This window comes from Egretta garzetta, unplaced genomic scaffold (genome assembly GCF_000687185.1).
Source record: "Egretta garzetta isolate BGI_Z169 unplaced genomic scaffold, ASM68718v1 scaffold11, whole genome shotgun sequence".
Lineage (NCBI taxonomy): Eukaryota > Metazoa > Chordata > Aves > Pelecaniformes > Ardeidae > Egretta > Egretta garzetta.
In genome coordinates this window covers 204,299-217,719 of record NW_009258621.1, presented here as the reverse complement: position 1 = coordinate 217,719, position 13,421 = coordinate 204,299, and the positions used below count along the sequence as shown (strand labels likewise).

The 13,421-nt window shown below is 44.1% G+C and overlaps 2 protein-coding genes across 9 annotated transcripts in view; one reads left to right on the top strand and one right to left on the bottom strand.

Moving 5' to 3' along the window:
• The window catches only part of TMEM63A (transmembrane protein 63A), a 44,449-nt gene extending 37,790 nt beyond the window's left edge, over positions 1-6,659 (top strand). For 4 of the 5 annotated variants that reach the window (XM_035903616.1, XM_035903612.1, XM_035903613.1 and 1 more), the window contains 2 exons: positions 575-758; positions 1,524-6,659. The gene's annotated coding sequence lies outside the window, so the exon portion shown is untranslated. The remainder of the gene's footprint in view (positions 1-574; positions 759-1,523) is intronic. The other variant, XM_009648145.2, reaches the window with a different exon arrangement.
• A 449-nt stretch (positions 6,660-7,108) lies between these two features.
• EPHX1 (epoxide hydrolase 1) overlaps positions 7,109-13,421 on the bottom strand; it is a 14,097-nt gene continuing 7,784 nt past the window's right edge. For all 4 annotated transcript variants that reach the window (XM_035903619.1, XM_035903618.1, XM_035903620.1 and 1 more), the window contains 3 exons: positions 11,982-12,090; positions 10,892-11,017; positions 7,109-9,397 (listed from right to left, as the gene is read on the bottom strand). In XM_035903619.1, the coding sequence (XP_035759512.1) occupies positions 9,181-9,397; positions 10,892-11,017; positions 11,982-12,090 (452 nt within the window). In that variant the 3' untranslated portion in view covers positions 7,109-9,180. The remainder of the gene's footprint in view (positions 9,398-10,891; positions 11,018-11,981; positions 12,091-13,421) is intronic.

Below are 13,421 nucleotides of genomic sequence, written 5' to 3'. Positions count from 1 at the left end.
CCTAAGTCCTTGCTTGCATTCCAGCAGCAGCCACCAGCAGTGCTCCCGTGGAACATGAGTCCTGACAAGTCTAACACTCAAACATGAGTAAGCCCTACAGTGGGGTGTGTGGTGGGGTTCTCTGTGACACAGCTGAGGGGACAACCTCGGAGAAGTTGAAGAATGGAGCCCATTTGATATTTGTAGAATTCCGTGCACTTCTGCAAAGACTTCATTATAGATGATTTTCTTCTGTAGTGAAGAAAATGCTGTATGGGATGCTGAGACTCACCTCCCTCTCCCCCCCCCCCAAAAAAAACCCCAACCTTGGCTTGTGCAGATAGACCTAGCTCTGTGCCAGTTAGAGCTTATTCTATATGTATGCCCAATCTGATTCACCTCCTGCCCTATTACAACACATCCTCAACCCCCAAATGAAGATTGTAATTTCTCATTTACATTAGGTGCACGCGTTCATGCCTTGTTTTCCTTTGGGCTTTTCCCATATCCTGAGCCAAAAGGAAATCTTTGTGCCAGCTAAGTTTTTGCATGCTTCAGTGTAGCACCAGACCATGTTCTTTCTGTCTCTTTACAGAATTCCAGTTCCCAGCTCTGCTTACCCACAGATGCTAGCAGCACAACTGAAAACTTGCTCACTTGGGATCTACAGAGAGTTAATTTATTAGCGTTTGGAAGCCTTTTGTGCTTTTCAAGAAGGTGGGCTTGTCCTAGGAGCAGCAGATCACAGAGGTTTTTACCCGGCTCTCAGCAAAAGTGAGGTGAGAGGTACAGGAAGATCTGGGGAGGAGGGGTCTTTTTATGTCACTAACACAAACCCAAGTCCACTGAATGCAAAGAAAAGGCATGCTTTAATGTCTCCAAACTGCAACAATACAAGGAAATATGCAATTTTCATTCCAAATGATGGCCAGGGTCATAACTTTCAAAGAGGACGTGTGTCTCGTCGTCTTAAACTGGCCTTGCAAATTCCTTCTCTGCCTAATCTAAAGACTTCTCAAATGAGCCTGCTTGTCACCTGTCTGTAACAGCTGCAAGTGCCTGTTTCAGATATTTCAGAGGTACAGAAGTTGTTCATTCTTTCTGAAGACAGCTGTCTGACAGATCAAAACAGAAAGGAAATGACCAAAAGCGGAGACACTGAAAATGGCGTCATTATAAAGGAACATTCTTCCCTCTAACATTTTTGGTTCTTGGGTTAACTCCTGGCTCTTGCTTTGTATCCGACATCCCATTGGTTAGGCTGTAGCATTTCAGCTGCAGCAAGTGCAGCTTCCCGGTTTTTTGTGCTGAAACACGGAGATCCTGGGTTATCTTCACTTGTTCACGGTCAGCAGAGTCTGTAAGCATTTGTTGTTTGGACAGGATGCGTATCCAGATCAGCTATCTTTCTAGTGCGTGTACCATAAGTAGCTTTTAATTCTTTTGATGGAACAATAAATGTGATCCTGTGAATTAACTGGTGTAGTATACAAAGCTGCTTCTCCCTACTCAGTGTGCCTCCGTTACTAATCTCTCCCAACCAGGAGCCTGCAGTCTCCAGTAACGGGTGACTCTGGATTCCTGGGTGAAAGGAAACGAGGTTGATTTCTCGGAGGAGGATTTGCTCCCTTCTGTAGCAGCTTAGTTCCTGCCTTCCTAGGTAAGTTCTGATGTAACATGTATCTGATCTTCTCCCCTTTGAATGGGTTCAAAGTCCCACCTCAAGACCCAACTTCTATGGCTAGTAAAGGGAAATAATACTCTGTGGTGTTAAGTAAGGATTTCACTAACTTAATGAGCTAAATATCTTTCCAACTTCAATTCTGGATGGGAGTTCTTTTTCCACTAAAGTTCGGGTTTGGAAATGTCCATAATAGCCACAATTAGATTTCCTCATTGGTCTGGTTAGATTCAGAGTTTGTGTTTTTTTAAAAAGACCACTTTTTGCTACTGTATTTGACTCCTGCACAAAAGCTTCTCTTTGTTTGTTTCGTTGGGGGGGCAGCAACCCCCCCCCATCCTCCCCAAATGAGTAGGTAGAGATGGTGTTGCCTGTCTGGGAGAAATACCAGCTGTAACCCTTCTCGGGCCTTGATTTACCTGCTGCTGGATAGGTGTTCAGAAGGTTTAATACGTTGTATTTGTTTGTAGAAGTGTCTAAAATGACCCACATTCTCTGATTCTTAGTCGTCATCTCTCTAAAATTGGGTTGGCAACATCTTCTGATATAAAGTTTGTGGTCTTCAGCAGTCCAGAGCTTCATCCCATCTTACCTCTCAAATCTTAGGGAAATGATATGTGATACATGTGATATCACACAGATATGATGGTGTAATTTTAGGGCCTTAAAACACTTCTGTCTTCCAAACTCTGAACTGATGTATATGTTTAGTAAATTAGCTTTTCCTGAGAAGCCACGGGAGCGTGGTTGCAAGATCTGATGGCTTTGAATGCTCTAGATCTGTGCTAGACCTGTGCGTGATATTCAAGTGGGAATGGGTGGGACTGTAAAGAGGCAAGAAGAAGAGAGGGAACTTCTCACATTTGTTTCTAGACTCAGAGATTAATTAAGTGTTGGTTGGTAGTTAATGAAGTCACTAATCTCAAAAGCGATGTTGAAAGTAAAGTTCTAGAAATCTAATATATGGTAATTTCGTAAGGTACTCCTAATAAAATAGGAGCTGGAATTTGCTGCTGTCTCGTATCGTTACTGCTGTGTGGTTGTGAACCTCCAATTTTTATGTAGTGACGCAAAAGGGTGAAAGTTTGTGATGGAAATTAGTAACTGTTTCTGAAAGGTATCTATTTGTTGTGCTTCTCAGATATCTATTAAAAAAAAAAAAAGTTGCAGTACAGGAGGAAGATTGAGGGCAGAGGGAATGTAAGACAGATGTATTTTTGTACGCCTGCCTTCACTATGAACATCTTTCACGCATTTAGTGGTGTTCTATACTTGGCTTTTCAGATCGGTTAGGTTTAGTACGTACAGCCTGCTGTCCTGAAATGTAAAGCACCGAGTTGCTTCAATCACATGAAGATGTTCCATGTCAAAACTTATTTTGAATTCTGACTTTTTTTTTTCCTAAGGCACATTATCAGGTTTTTTTTTTCCCTTGCATGTATAGACATAGAGAAATGAAACCAGCAAATATCTCCACAGAGGAAAATGGAAGTGATTCAAAGAATTGCTAAGTATCATAATCTGGTTGCAGGCATTGAATTTTTTTATGACAGGGTTCTAGCTTTAGAGAATGGAGTAGGCTTTTCTTAGTCTTTTGACGTCTGTAACTTCAAAATTGTTCCTAAAATAGGAAGACTTCATTCACTTCTGAGACCAGAAATCAGAACCTGCTGGGAAGAAAAGGGCAAAAATTAAAAAATAAATAGGTTATGCGCTTTTAAAAAGAATCATTTAAGCAGTTATTTCTGTTGTTTAGCTTTGAAAGGGAAAGGACACAGCGGTGAAGTTAGGAGAATTGATTATATCTGTGTTCTGCAATGGCTTCTGCTGCTTGGTTTGTGAGAGAGATTACTTGGGACCTCTCTTTGTCTTTGGTTTCTCTGAAGGCTTAAGTATGCCCTCTGATCGCTGCAAAAAGCTTTGTCAGCCACAAAAGACTTGGGGTGATGCAAAAAAAAAAAATTCCATTTAGACAAAAATGTAGGTGTGGATCTTTGTTCCCTTGAGACTGTACAAGAATTTGTAGAACTCGAGAGATACGAATGTATTTAGATAAAAACTCACCCCAGAAACACAGGCGTGGTTGCAAAAATGCTGAAGAACTGCTGGAAGATAAAGCTGTTCTTAGACTTCCTCCATTTGGGGAAGTGGAGAGGTTAGTGGGTGCGCTCCCAGCAGAGATGAGATCCTACGAGGCAGCCATGGCCGTTGTCCAAAGTGAGTGGGACTACTTAGGCTCAGCTGGAGCAGAGCTGCAACCTAAGCTTGTGAAATTGCACTGAGCGACAATGGGAAAAATGTGAGCTGGGCTCAGCCAGGACGTTGACAATCACTTACCTGAATGCCTGGGGGTGGGATCCATCCGTGTATTCTTGTGCAATGGGTAGCTGGGAAGGGAGCAGCAGCAGGGGGCTCGTCTTAAGGAGGACGGGGTGTTTACCAGGAAGCCGGTGTCAGCAGGACAGGCAAAAGTTGGTTTTGCATTGGATGTAGAGTGGATACAAGTGGGGGGGCAAGTCAGGGACTTGGAGGCATTTCGGAGCTGAGTGTGCCATTTCTTTTTTCACCTGCCCCTGAGCCTGGGTCCAAAGCAGGCTGCAGCCGCTGCGAGGGGCAGGCAGCTGGGGGGCTGACAGGGCCAGAGTCCCTTGGCTCAGCCACCGGGGCAGGACGCTGGGGCCCTGGCAGCCGCTGGGGCCAGCAGCATGGGCAAGGTGAAGTAGTCAGATTCCCTCCTTTCACCTCTTTTGTGCTGTTGAAACAGGCATGAGTCAGTCTTCACGTATAGCGGAGTTTGTCGTGCTGGTACCTCGGACTGAGTAGCTGGGCGGTTGGGTGTGGTTCTGTCTTCTCATGTGTCTGTTCACCTTTTCTCTGCGCTGTACTCCCTCTGCGCCCATCATCCGCAGCGGATTGAACTGTTGCTGCAAAGGGGGGATCATCTTTCATTTAAGAAGATGGAAACTCATGACTTAAACCTTGTTTATCATTTGTCCTATCCTCAAAACCACAGACTTTCAGTTACTAAATGTGGGGAGAGCGTGAGCGTCCTTCTTAACGTCTTAAAAATCAGTCAGGAAGGTATTTTGAAGACTGAAGTTTGGACTACATCTAGCAAGGGGAAAGAGCTGTCACTCAGCGCAGATCTGTTTATAAATACTGCTCTCCGGAAGACAACTGACAATTGTAATGGGGCTAATTCTCCTAGCAGCATTGCCATAACACCATCAGGGCTGTCTGGCACCGCACAGGATATTTCTTCCATGAAAGAAAACTAATCCTAAGCAAGATGGTTTTAGTGTGAGTTATGTTCCTTGAAGTGCTATTACAGCAAGTAAAACAAGTGGCATCATTTTCTCAGTGTTTTAAAATAAGTTACCCTGAAATCAATATGGATTTATTCCTTGTCTCTTCCCACAGTACCCAGAAGGATCTTTCCGTTCCTCTTTCAGACAAAAATATATCTTCATTTAATGCATATGATGTATGGCACCTGCTGTAAAACGTGATGTACATTTGATTGACTGTCTTGAACCAATCGATTCCCTGCCCCCAAGCAATTCTGGCCGACCTGGGGGTGACAAGTAGGAAGGGTCCCCTTATGGACTTGTGACGCTAGACTTCACAGATCCTACTTTTCACTGAACGATGGCTTAACTTCCTTTTTCATATGAAAGTGTGATTTCTAGTCATTTTTTTTTTTTCATTCATAAGGTGAGTAATGCCTGACTTTTTTTGTTTAACGTACATGAAGCCTTGTCTTGTTTACTTGCAGAAGATGGCCGAAGGCTGCATATACTGGCTGGGATTTTTCAGGGCTTTATGGTTTGTAGTTTAAAAATCAGAAGTCAAATTTGGTTGTAGCGGGAGTGAGTTAGTTTAGCTGGAGCTATACGAGAAGATGATGACCTTACTAGTGTTTTCTGCACCAGAAGCAAATACTTTCCAAAGCACTTCAGCAGGCGGGGGACAGTGTAAATTCTGTTTATTTTCAGTGGCATCTCCATGGTTCTGAACCTCTTATCCAGACTGTGCGGGCTGTACCCAGCTAAGTAAAGAGTAGGGTTTAGGTCAGCTACTTCTGGTTCCAGCGTGGGATAAATGCATGGTTTGGAGCAACTTAAGGAGGTCTGGCTTTTAGGACAGCAGTTTCTTTGAGCAGAGACTTTTGGAGCAACTTTGGTCCAGAAATGGAAGCTTCACCAAGAAATGGTTCTGGAGCAAAACAAAGTGTTTCGAGCACCCACGTGTCATTGGATTCTGGGTTCTCCTGAAGGCCATAGCTACTATTTAAAAGATGAGCCTTATTCCCAAGAAACAGCTCAGCCAGCCCAACAGCAGTGCATTTGGCCCTGTTAGAGGAAACCTACTGCCTGCACAGCAGGCGCTCGGCTGTCTCCCTTAAATAAGAACAAGCGTAACAGAGCAGGGAGTCCTTTCTTACTGCTTATTACTACTGCAGCGATCTGATACGCAGTTACTTGCTGACAGAAATGTTAAAAATATTTCTGATTATCTGACTGACTGCAGAACTGTACCAAATACCTGCCCGTTAGCCAGTACTGGAGCATGTCAGAAGTGAGTTTGGATTCGCTCAAGGTGGTAATCAAATCCGAATCGCAGGCTCATGGGAGAGCTGCTCCCTGAAGGAAGAGATGCAGATGCTGTTGCGAGCCCACAAACGCTTCGTTGCTATTAAACCTTGCACTACAGGCGGTGGGGTTGGCTGCGTTGTGCTGAAACCAAAGGATAATTTTGAAAAAGGGGAGGGGAATCGATGGCAGGCTTTAGAGCTGGTGCAGAGCTGAATTTTATATTCTTTCACATTGTCACACTATTTCACTGAATCTTAGTATCTAAGTGTAGGTAAGTAGGTGATGAGCAACAGCTGCTGATAGCTGTGGGCTTAAGCTTCGAGAAGCATGACATCAGAATTCAGAACAACCTTTCCTATATAACAGGCATTTAATTATCCTTTTTAAGCTTCTAAAGTCTGCACCTTTTATGTCCAGATTTTTTTTCCCCCCCCTCTTTCAGACAGTAGCCAATCACATCCATTTTTGTGCCGGATTTAGTGTCTCAGTGCCTGTCTTCTAAGCTAAGTAAAACCAACAGCGTGGCTGGTTCATGTCTGAAGGCTGAAGTGTCCCTCCTGGCATGCAGATTCGGGCAAGGATGTGCTCACTTACTGCCTGCGTCAGACTGCTGAGAACTGTAAGGCCTGGTTAAAGACAGAAGGGTTCTACAGGCAGTTGTTTTTTTTGTCCAGCTCTCGCTGGTGACGGAGCCTGGATGAGCTGCTGTAACGCAAGATCGCTAAACCGAGTCCCCATGTGCCTCCTCTCATCGAGGCTGGGCCCCTTCAAGCAGATCTGCTCCAGAAAGGGGGGGAAGAAAATGCTTTGAGCCTTCTACTCACATCTGAAAATCTGCTTGGCAGGTATCGTATAACAAACTTCCTTCCCACTTACTTTATCTGTGTTGTGACGGAGCAGTCCCTGGGGACGTATTTGGTTGTAGCAGCACAGGGCAGTGCTCTCTGGCACCACAGCAGCTGGCTGCAGGTGCATTAAAGAGGAGAGCGGATGCTCTCCAGCTCTGAAATACAAGGCCACACAGGGGACAGAAGTAAGGCAAAAACAAACGGCCAGAGATCAGGACTCATGCAAGAGGGAGCATAGCAGTGCCTGTAAACAGCTGTTGTTGAAGAGGCATGCTGATTCCTTCTGGCTAAGCAACCTTTTTTAATGTACTGAGCCTGAAACAAGTTTGGGGATGGTCTTCTCCACTTGTTCTAGACAAAGTGAATGATTCTGTATTTCTTCCTGTCTATTCAAAACATGCTGGCCTGAGCCACACAGTAGTTTGCAAATGAGAACACAAACTTTGGCTAATGGAAGCGTTTACAAGTAAATGTAGAACTAGTGCTTGCTACTATTTTGGCAGCAGTTAGCTGTCTTAAAGAATTCAAGTACAGCTTGAAGGTCTAAGGCTGCAGTCAAACCTTGTAGGGAGCCCCAAGAGCAACTGTGCCTTCCTCTGCTGGCACCCAGGTGCAGAAGCACAGAAGGCAGAGGAAGGGCAGGGAGCGGTCTCATCTCTGCTCAGAAAACTGCTCCAGGCTGTTGCATGCCTATGTCTGCCCTAATGATGCTCTGTCATGACATATCAGGTGGCTTTGAGCACCAGGATGCAGATGTGCCCAGCAGGAGCGGTGACTTGCCTTCTGTGAAACAAACTGGTCAGTGTTCTTGAGTTTAAAGCCCCGTGGGATGGAGCAGGGCTCTGCTGGAGTAACCATTACTTAACAGCTTCTATTTCAGTTAATATTGTGAGACAGTACTAATCCGTGCAAGTGTTAGTGGTGGATTCTATTTCCCTGAGCTCACAGGGGTAGGGAAGTGTAGCGGAAGTGACTGGAGAACAAAACCATACTGAAATCGGTCATCTGGATACAGGTTAAGAGTGTTTGAAGCTCAACTGCACATGATAGGAACTGCTGCTGGCAAAAACATACAGCCCTTCAAATTCAATTTTCTTTGAGTAGTCTGCCTCCGCTCTGACCTTTTTAACAGATGCAGTACAGAATCGAGATGTTCTGAATTGACACTTCACTTTGCTGTGACCAAGAAAAAGCTCAGTTAGTAAAAAAAACTAAAAGAAACACACAGGAATTATTAAAAATTTTCATGCAAGTTTCTTTTAATTTTGAATTAATCAAATTTTTATTACTTAGTAAGAGGTACTTACAATACCCTGCAGAAGCAGTGCAAAGCCACAGTGTCTTGAGCCTATCCAGGGCTACGATTTTAGTTAAGAGTACAAATTCAGTGCAGAGGCAGCTTGGGCTGTACTTACTCATACCCAACCCTCCTTCTGCTGGGAGCAGCAGGCACCCATGTGCTTCAGCTCACATGTTGCTGTCCCAGAAGCCTGGCATAGGGGAGCTGAGCTTCCTTGCAGCCAGGAACCTGCTTAACAGCCTAGGCTGGAAAAGAAAGGCAGCCAGCAGTAGCCAGCTGGCTAGTTGAAAGGTAGTGTAGCTCATCAATGCTGATTAACTGATGCGCTCATGTGAGTTTGGTCTTGCTAGGCTGTTCCCTGTTCTTTGTGTGGGGAACCTCACACCTACACCAACTCAAGTTTTACTGCTGCCATGAACAAAAAGCCTTTCATAACGATTAAACTCTCACACTAAGAATAAGGTCTATTTTTCAGTTTCAAAGCAAGAGTCAGGAATACTACAGAACAGATTTTAGAAGTCTGTGCCTGGGGGAGAAGATGACCAAGCAGTCTTCATGCTACTCTCTCAGCCTAGCTGAACAAAAAACCCCAACCCCAAACCAGTAGGTCCCCACGGCAGTATCGTACTGAGAGACACTGCGTTTTTCTTGCTGTCCTCTCTTGCATCTGGTCAAGAATAAGAGCTAGTTACATGGATTACAGTGGACTTAGTAAGGCCTGTACATGTGCTAAGCTATTAGCAATACCCTGCTGTTTGTCAGGGGAGTTACCCTCCTTTACTTTCTCCAAAGCTGCTCTTTCTCTACTTTCCCAACAAATTGCAGAATATCTTCAGCAAGAAGTTCAGGTTCCTCCAAAGCTGCAAAGTGGCCACCTCGAGGCATGAAATGGAAGGAAACTATGTTGGTGTATTTCTTCCGGGCCCAAGCCTGGGGCGTGTGCATGACTTCATTAGGGAAGGAGGCAATGCCAGTAGGTACTTGTACGGGGAGCCTGCAAGAGGAGAGGGAATAACTTTCATCTTTCAAACACTTAGCCCGCCAAGAAATGGGAAGTCCCAAGGAAGTGTTGTTCTTAAACAGTTGGGTGTGCTGTTGTTTTGGGCAATTAAAATCTGAGTTCTAGATCCTAAATTTGAAGACTGGACAACACTTCCATTCCCAGGGCAGGGGGGAATTATTTTGCATACATTGATATTAAGGCAATTTTGCAAGTGCATCAGGGCACAAGAGTTAGAAGCATGGAAATTGAGAAGAGAGCCCTAGGAGGTGGTGAGTATCAAGCTTCCTCATGCTGCACTCAGGACTCGGGAGCCATGTATTGAGGGGAAAGCACAAGATTTGACAAGGACTGGAGAGAGATTTACAGTGAAGATTACAAGTAGGACTTGCTAAGCCTGGCAGGACAACTGGAGGGTAGGCAGGGGAAGAATTCTCTTGCACTGCTCTAAAGGGAGAGGAATAATAGAGAGTAAATCCAGACTGATTCAGAGGAAACATTTCTGAACATGAGAATTTACCCTGTAAAGTAGCTCTTGCTTTCATTTGAGGGGAAGACTGCCTTACAAAGTAGAATGATCTGCCCTTGTCATAAACAGAACAACATTTTCTAGGTTTAAATATCCCATACACATAAGCTGCATTGGCAGAAGCAACAGACTTCAAAATTCAGATACAAAAATCAGTGGGCACATAACCACTGGAAGCCTGAAGACAGGGTGCCTCATTTTACGTAGGTCTTTGAGGCTCCTTCCTTGAAGCACATAGAAGCTCATATAGCTCATCTCATGTAGGCAGAACTGGAGCAGGATACTGCCCACAGTGTAGCCAGAGCAGCTTCAAGAACTGAGTCAGCTTCCTGGGAGCATCATTTCACAGCTAAATAAATACCACAGCAGTGAGCTGTGGTTGCAAATACCTTAGGGCAGGTTTAAGCCTTCACTAATACTCAAGCTGACATAAGTACATGCAGCCAAGCTGCTGTCTTAAGTGTCTGCACAGCAGGAACATCAGTCTTAATGACTTTCAAATTATGCAGTTTGTCGGTATACTGATGTTGCTTCCAACGGTAGGACTTAAATCTTTTGCAGAAATGGGCAAACTATGTCCAGAAGAGTATCAGAACTACAAAACAAACCATAAACAAAACTGACTGCATGACTCAGTCACAGGCTAATTTAATAACTAAAGTCTGGAAGTACTTGCATGGGCTTTTCCCTAGTTGGATCCACCGTGAATGGGAGGTCCTCAAGCAGTGCCTCCGGTCAGATCTCCTCACTGACGGTTCAGGATTCTGCCCCAATTACTGTGTTTTCCAAGCACAACGCAGTTCATCAACTAACAGACCTGTCCTGCAGAGGAACACTGTGATACAGCATTGCTTTTCCTCAACATTCAGAAGCTTGCAGCAGCTATAAGACACAGGCAACCTGTCTGCAACCATAAAATTAAGTTCAGGGAAAAATATTTGAAGAAAAGACCCACTTACCTTTCATGTTTCTGTGTGCCTATCCCCTTCTGCATATTTTCTTTGTAGAAACGCATTGAGGAGACTATACAGCCTGACACCCAGTAGATCATGATATTGGTGAGCAGATCATCCAGGTTAAACTTCCTGAACAGGTAAGGCCAGAGATAGCTTAGTTAGAACCGAATACCATTTTGCATTACTTTAGCAGGGACCTGACTTTGGTTGAGTTGTAAGAAAAAGAGGTTTCGGGTTAAGAAGAGTTGAGAGGTGAAGTGTGTTACTCCCCCTCTGTCTGTCAGCGACCAGTTAAGCGTGTCAAAGGCTTTCAGACACAAACTGGGAAGTGATGTTTCAACTTCTACAGAGAAGCCAGACTCCAACAGGCACCTTATGCTCCAGCACAGCTGTCTATACTGTCCATAGACTGGGAGGGTAGGAGCAGAAGAGCACATGCATATTTATTAATAATAATCTGAACTGCTACCATGAGCCTTCAGTAGAGCCATCACACCAATGTGTGCGGCAAACAGTGCTTGTTTCGTATCAAATTATTAGCTGTGTGCAGTGCAAACATTCTGTTCAAATCCATTGTCACCAGACCTTTTCATAAAGTGCCCCTTTGCTCCACGCTACTGCCACGTATCTCAGCAATTTTCAAAGGGGACTTCATCTCAGATTTCTGCCGCACGCTAAGAATGATCCTTTATTAGCAAACAGTAGATAGATGAAGCAATACTGATCAATTTAAAGCAACTTTGTACAGAGTTAAGTATTGGTATTAAAATGAATCATGAGTTCTGTTTCCCAGCATTTTAATGCAGGTTAAACTTTTGCTTTTCTGTCCTAATTATATTCTTCCACCTCAGTCAGTTTTTAATCCCTGGAAGTTGTGGGGCATCTCTCTTTTCTAGGATATCAAAGTGGGAAGGGAGTACATCAGCCTCCATGGCCTATTTCTTTCTTTGCACGCTCTTAGGACAGCACCACACCATTTGTGGTCACTGCAGGCTCCCTGCGAGATGTGAAGTGACTGATTCAGACAAACTTCCTTCGCTATGACTCTGGGCTTAGCCACCTCATCCAAAATGGCATAAGAGGAAACGCTTACCTCTCTAGTCCTCCATCCTCTGAATCGCGGAATTCCAGATCGGTCCATGTAGAAAACTTCTCCAAGATGTACGCAGCCAGTCCTATGGGAGAGTCATTCAAACCACAGCCTGAAAAGGAGGAGGAAAATATAAGTAGAATTGCAATGTCTGACTGCTGAACTCAGACTGTGACAGAAGCGGCCCATTCTAACACAGGGTAGCTAACTTCGCAGAGCTGTTCCAGCAGCTGTGTGCTTAAATAAATAAATAAAATAGTAGAACAAGTTGGAGCCACTTACTATTGAATCATAAACTGACAGTATCTGCAAACCAACAGGCTCCATGTTAGCTCACACTGTATGTTTTTTCTGAACTGATGTAACAGTGTTGGATTTCTGCTGGCTTTTTTTTTCTTGTAAGGTGGTAAGATTAAGCTCTATGTGCCAAGTAGGGTTTGTTTCCATTAATCTGGAAGTTGTCATGTATTAAACAGCATTACAGGGCCAAACCTCACATGCCTACACATGACCAGGAGAATTTGCACCATTCTGTAACTGCAAAAACATGTTAAGGGTTATTAGAAAGTCGTTAAGGAAGAGCGAGGCTTTACTAAAAGGTCCATCTTCTGAATTTACTAGCCAACTGCCTTCATGTAGAACAAGGCTTAATATACTTTTTAGAGTTTATTTTTGCTTGGACAGAAAAAAAACACACCTGCACCTGGAACTCTGCTAATACATCCTAGTGCTGTGAAATACAGGCACCATAAACTGTCCCAGCTGCTCCGAAAAGCCTCAGAAAAAGCTTTTCCTGAGGAACAGCAGTATATTTGAAGTTCCATCCATGCAACCCAACCTTCCTGAAAGATGCCTAACACTACAGCTAGTACAATTTCATTGGTAATTGCTATTTAAACATGACAGTTGACTTTCAGTTATCAAGCGACATCGATAACTGAAATACCAAGTGTTTGAAAATGTTACACTGAGTCTGCTTCCCAGATCTGCAGAACCAGACAAGCAATAGCCTGCTCTCATACACTTACTGTGAACAAAAAGCACGTCAGTTTGCATATATGAAAAAATGACATTGGTGCTAACAGTACTTTGAATATAGGCACTGCCTGTTTCAGTCAGTTGAAAATGAACCCATGCTCCGTGCAGGTTTCCCAAAGAGTAAGTGTAAAATCAAATCCACGCAAGCCACTTTGATCAAAAGCCAGCTCTGAAGCAAGGAAGAGTATAGTGTTAGCAAGGGCAGTACATACCAAGAGCCAGAGACAACCTCCTTGCTTAGGACAGCTTGCAAGGTAGCTCTGTACCACCAGAAGTCTCAGGAAGACACTGGTAGCCTCCAGAGCTACGCTTCTTGCAGCTACCTTGTGCTCCCTTCTTCAGGACATCCTTCTCCCTCCAGGAACCTGCCATCTCCCATACTCCTCTCTTTTTTGTCCTCACAAT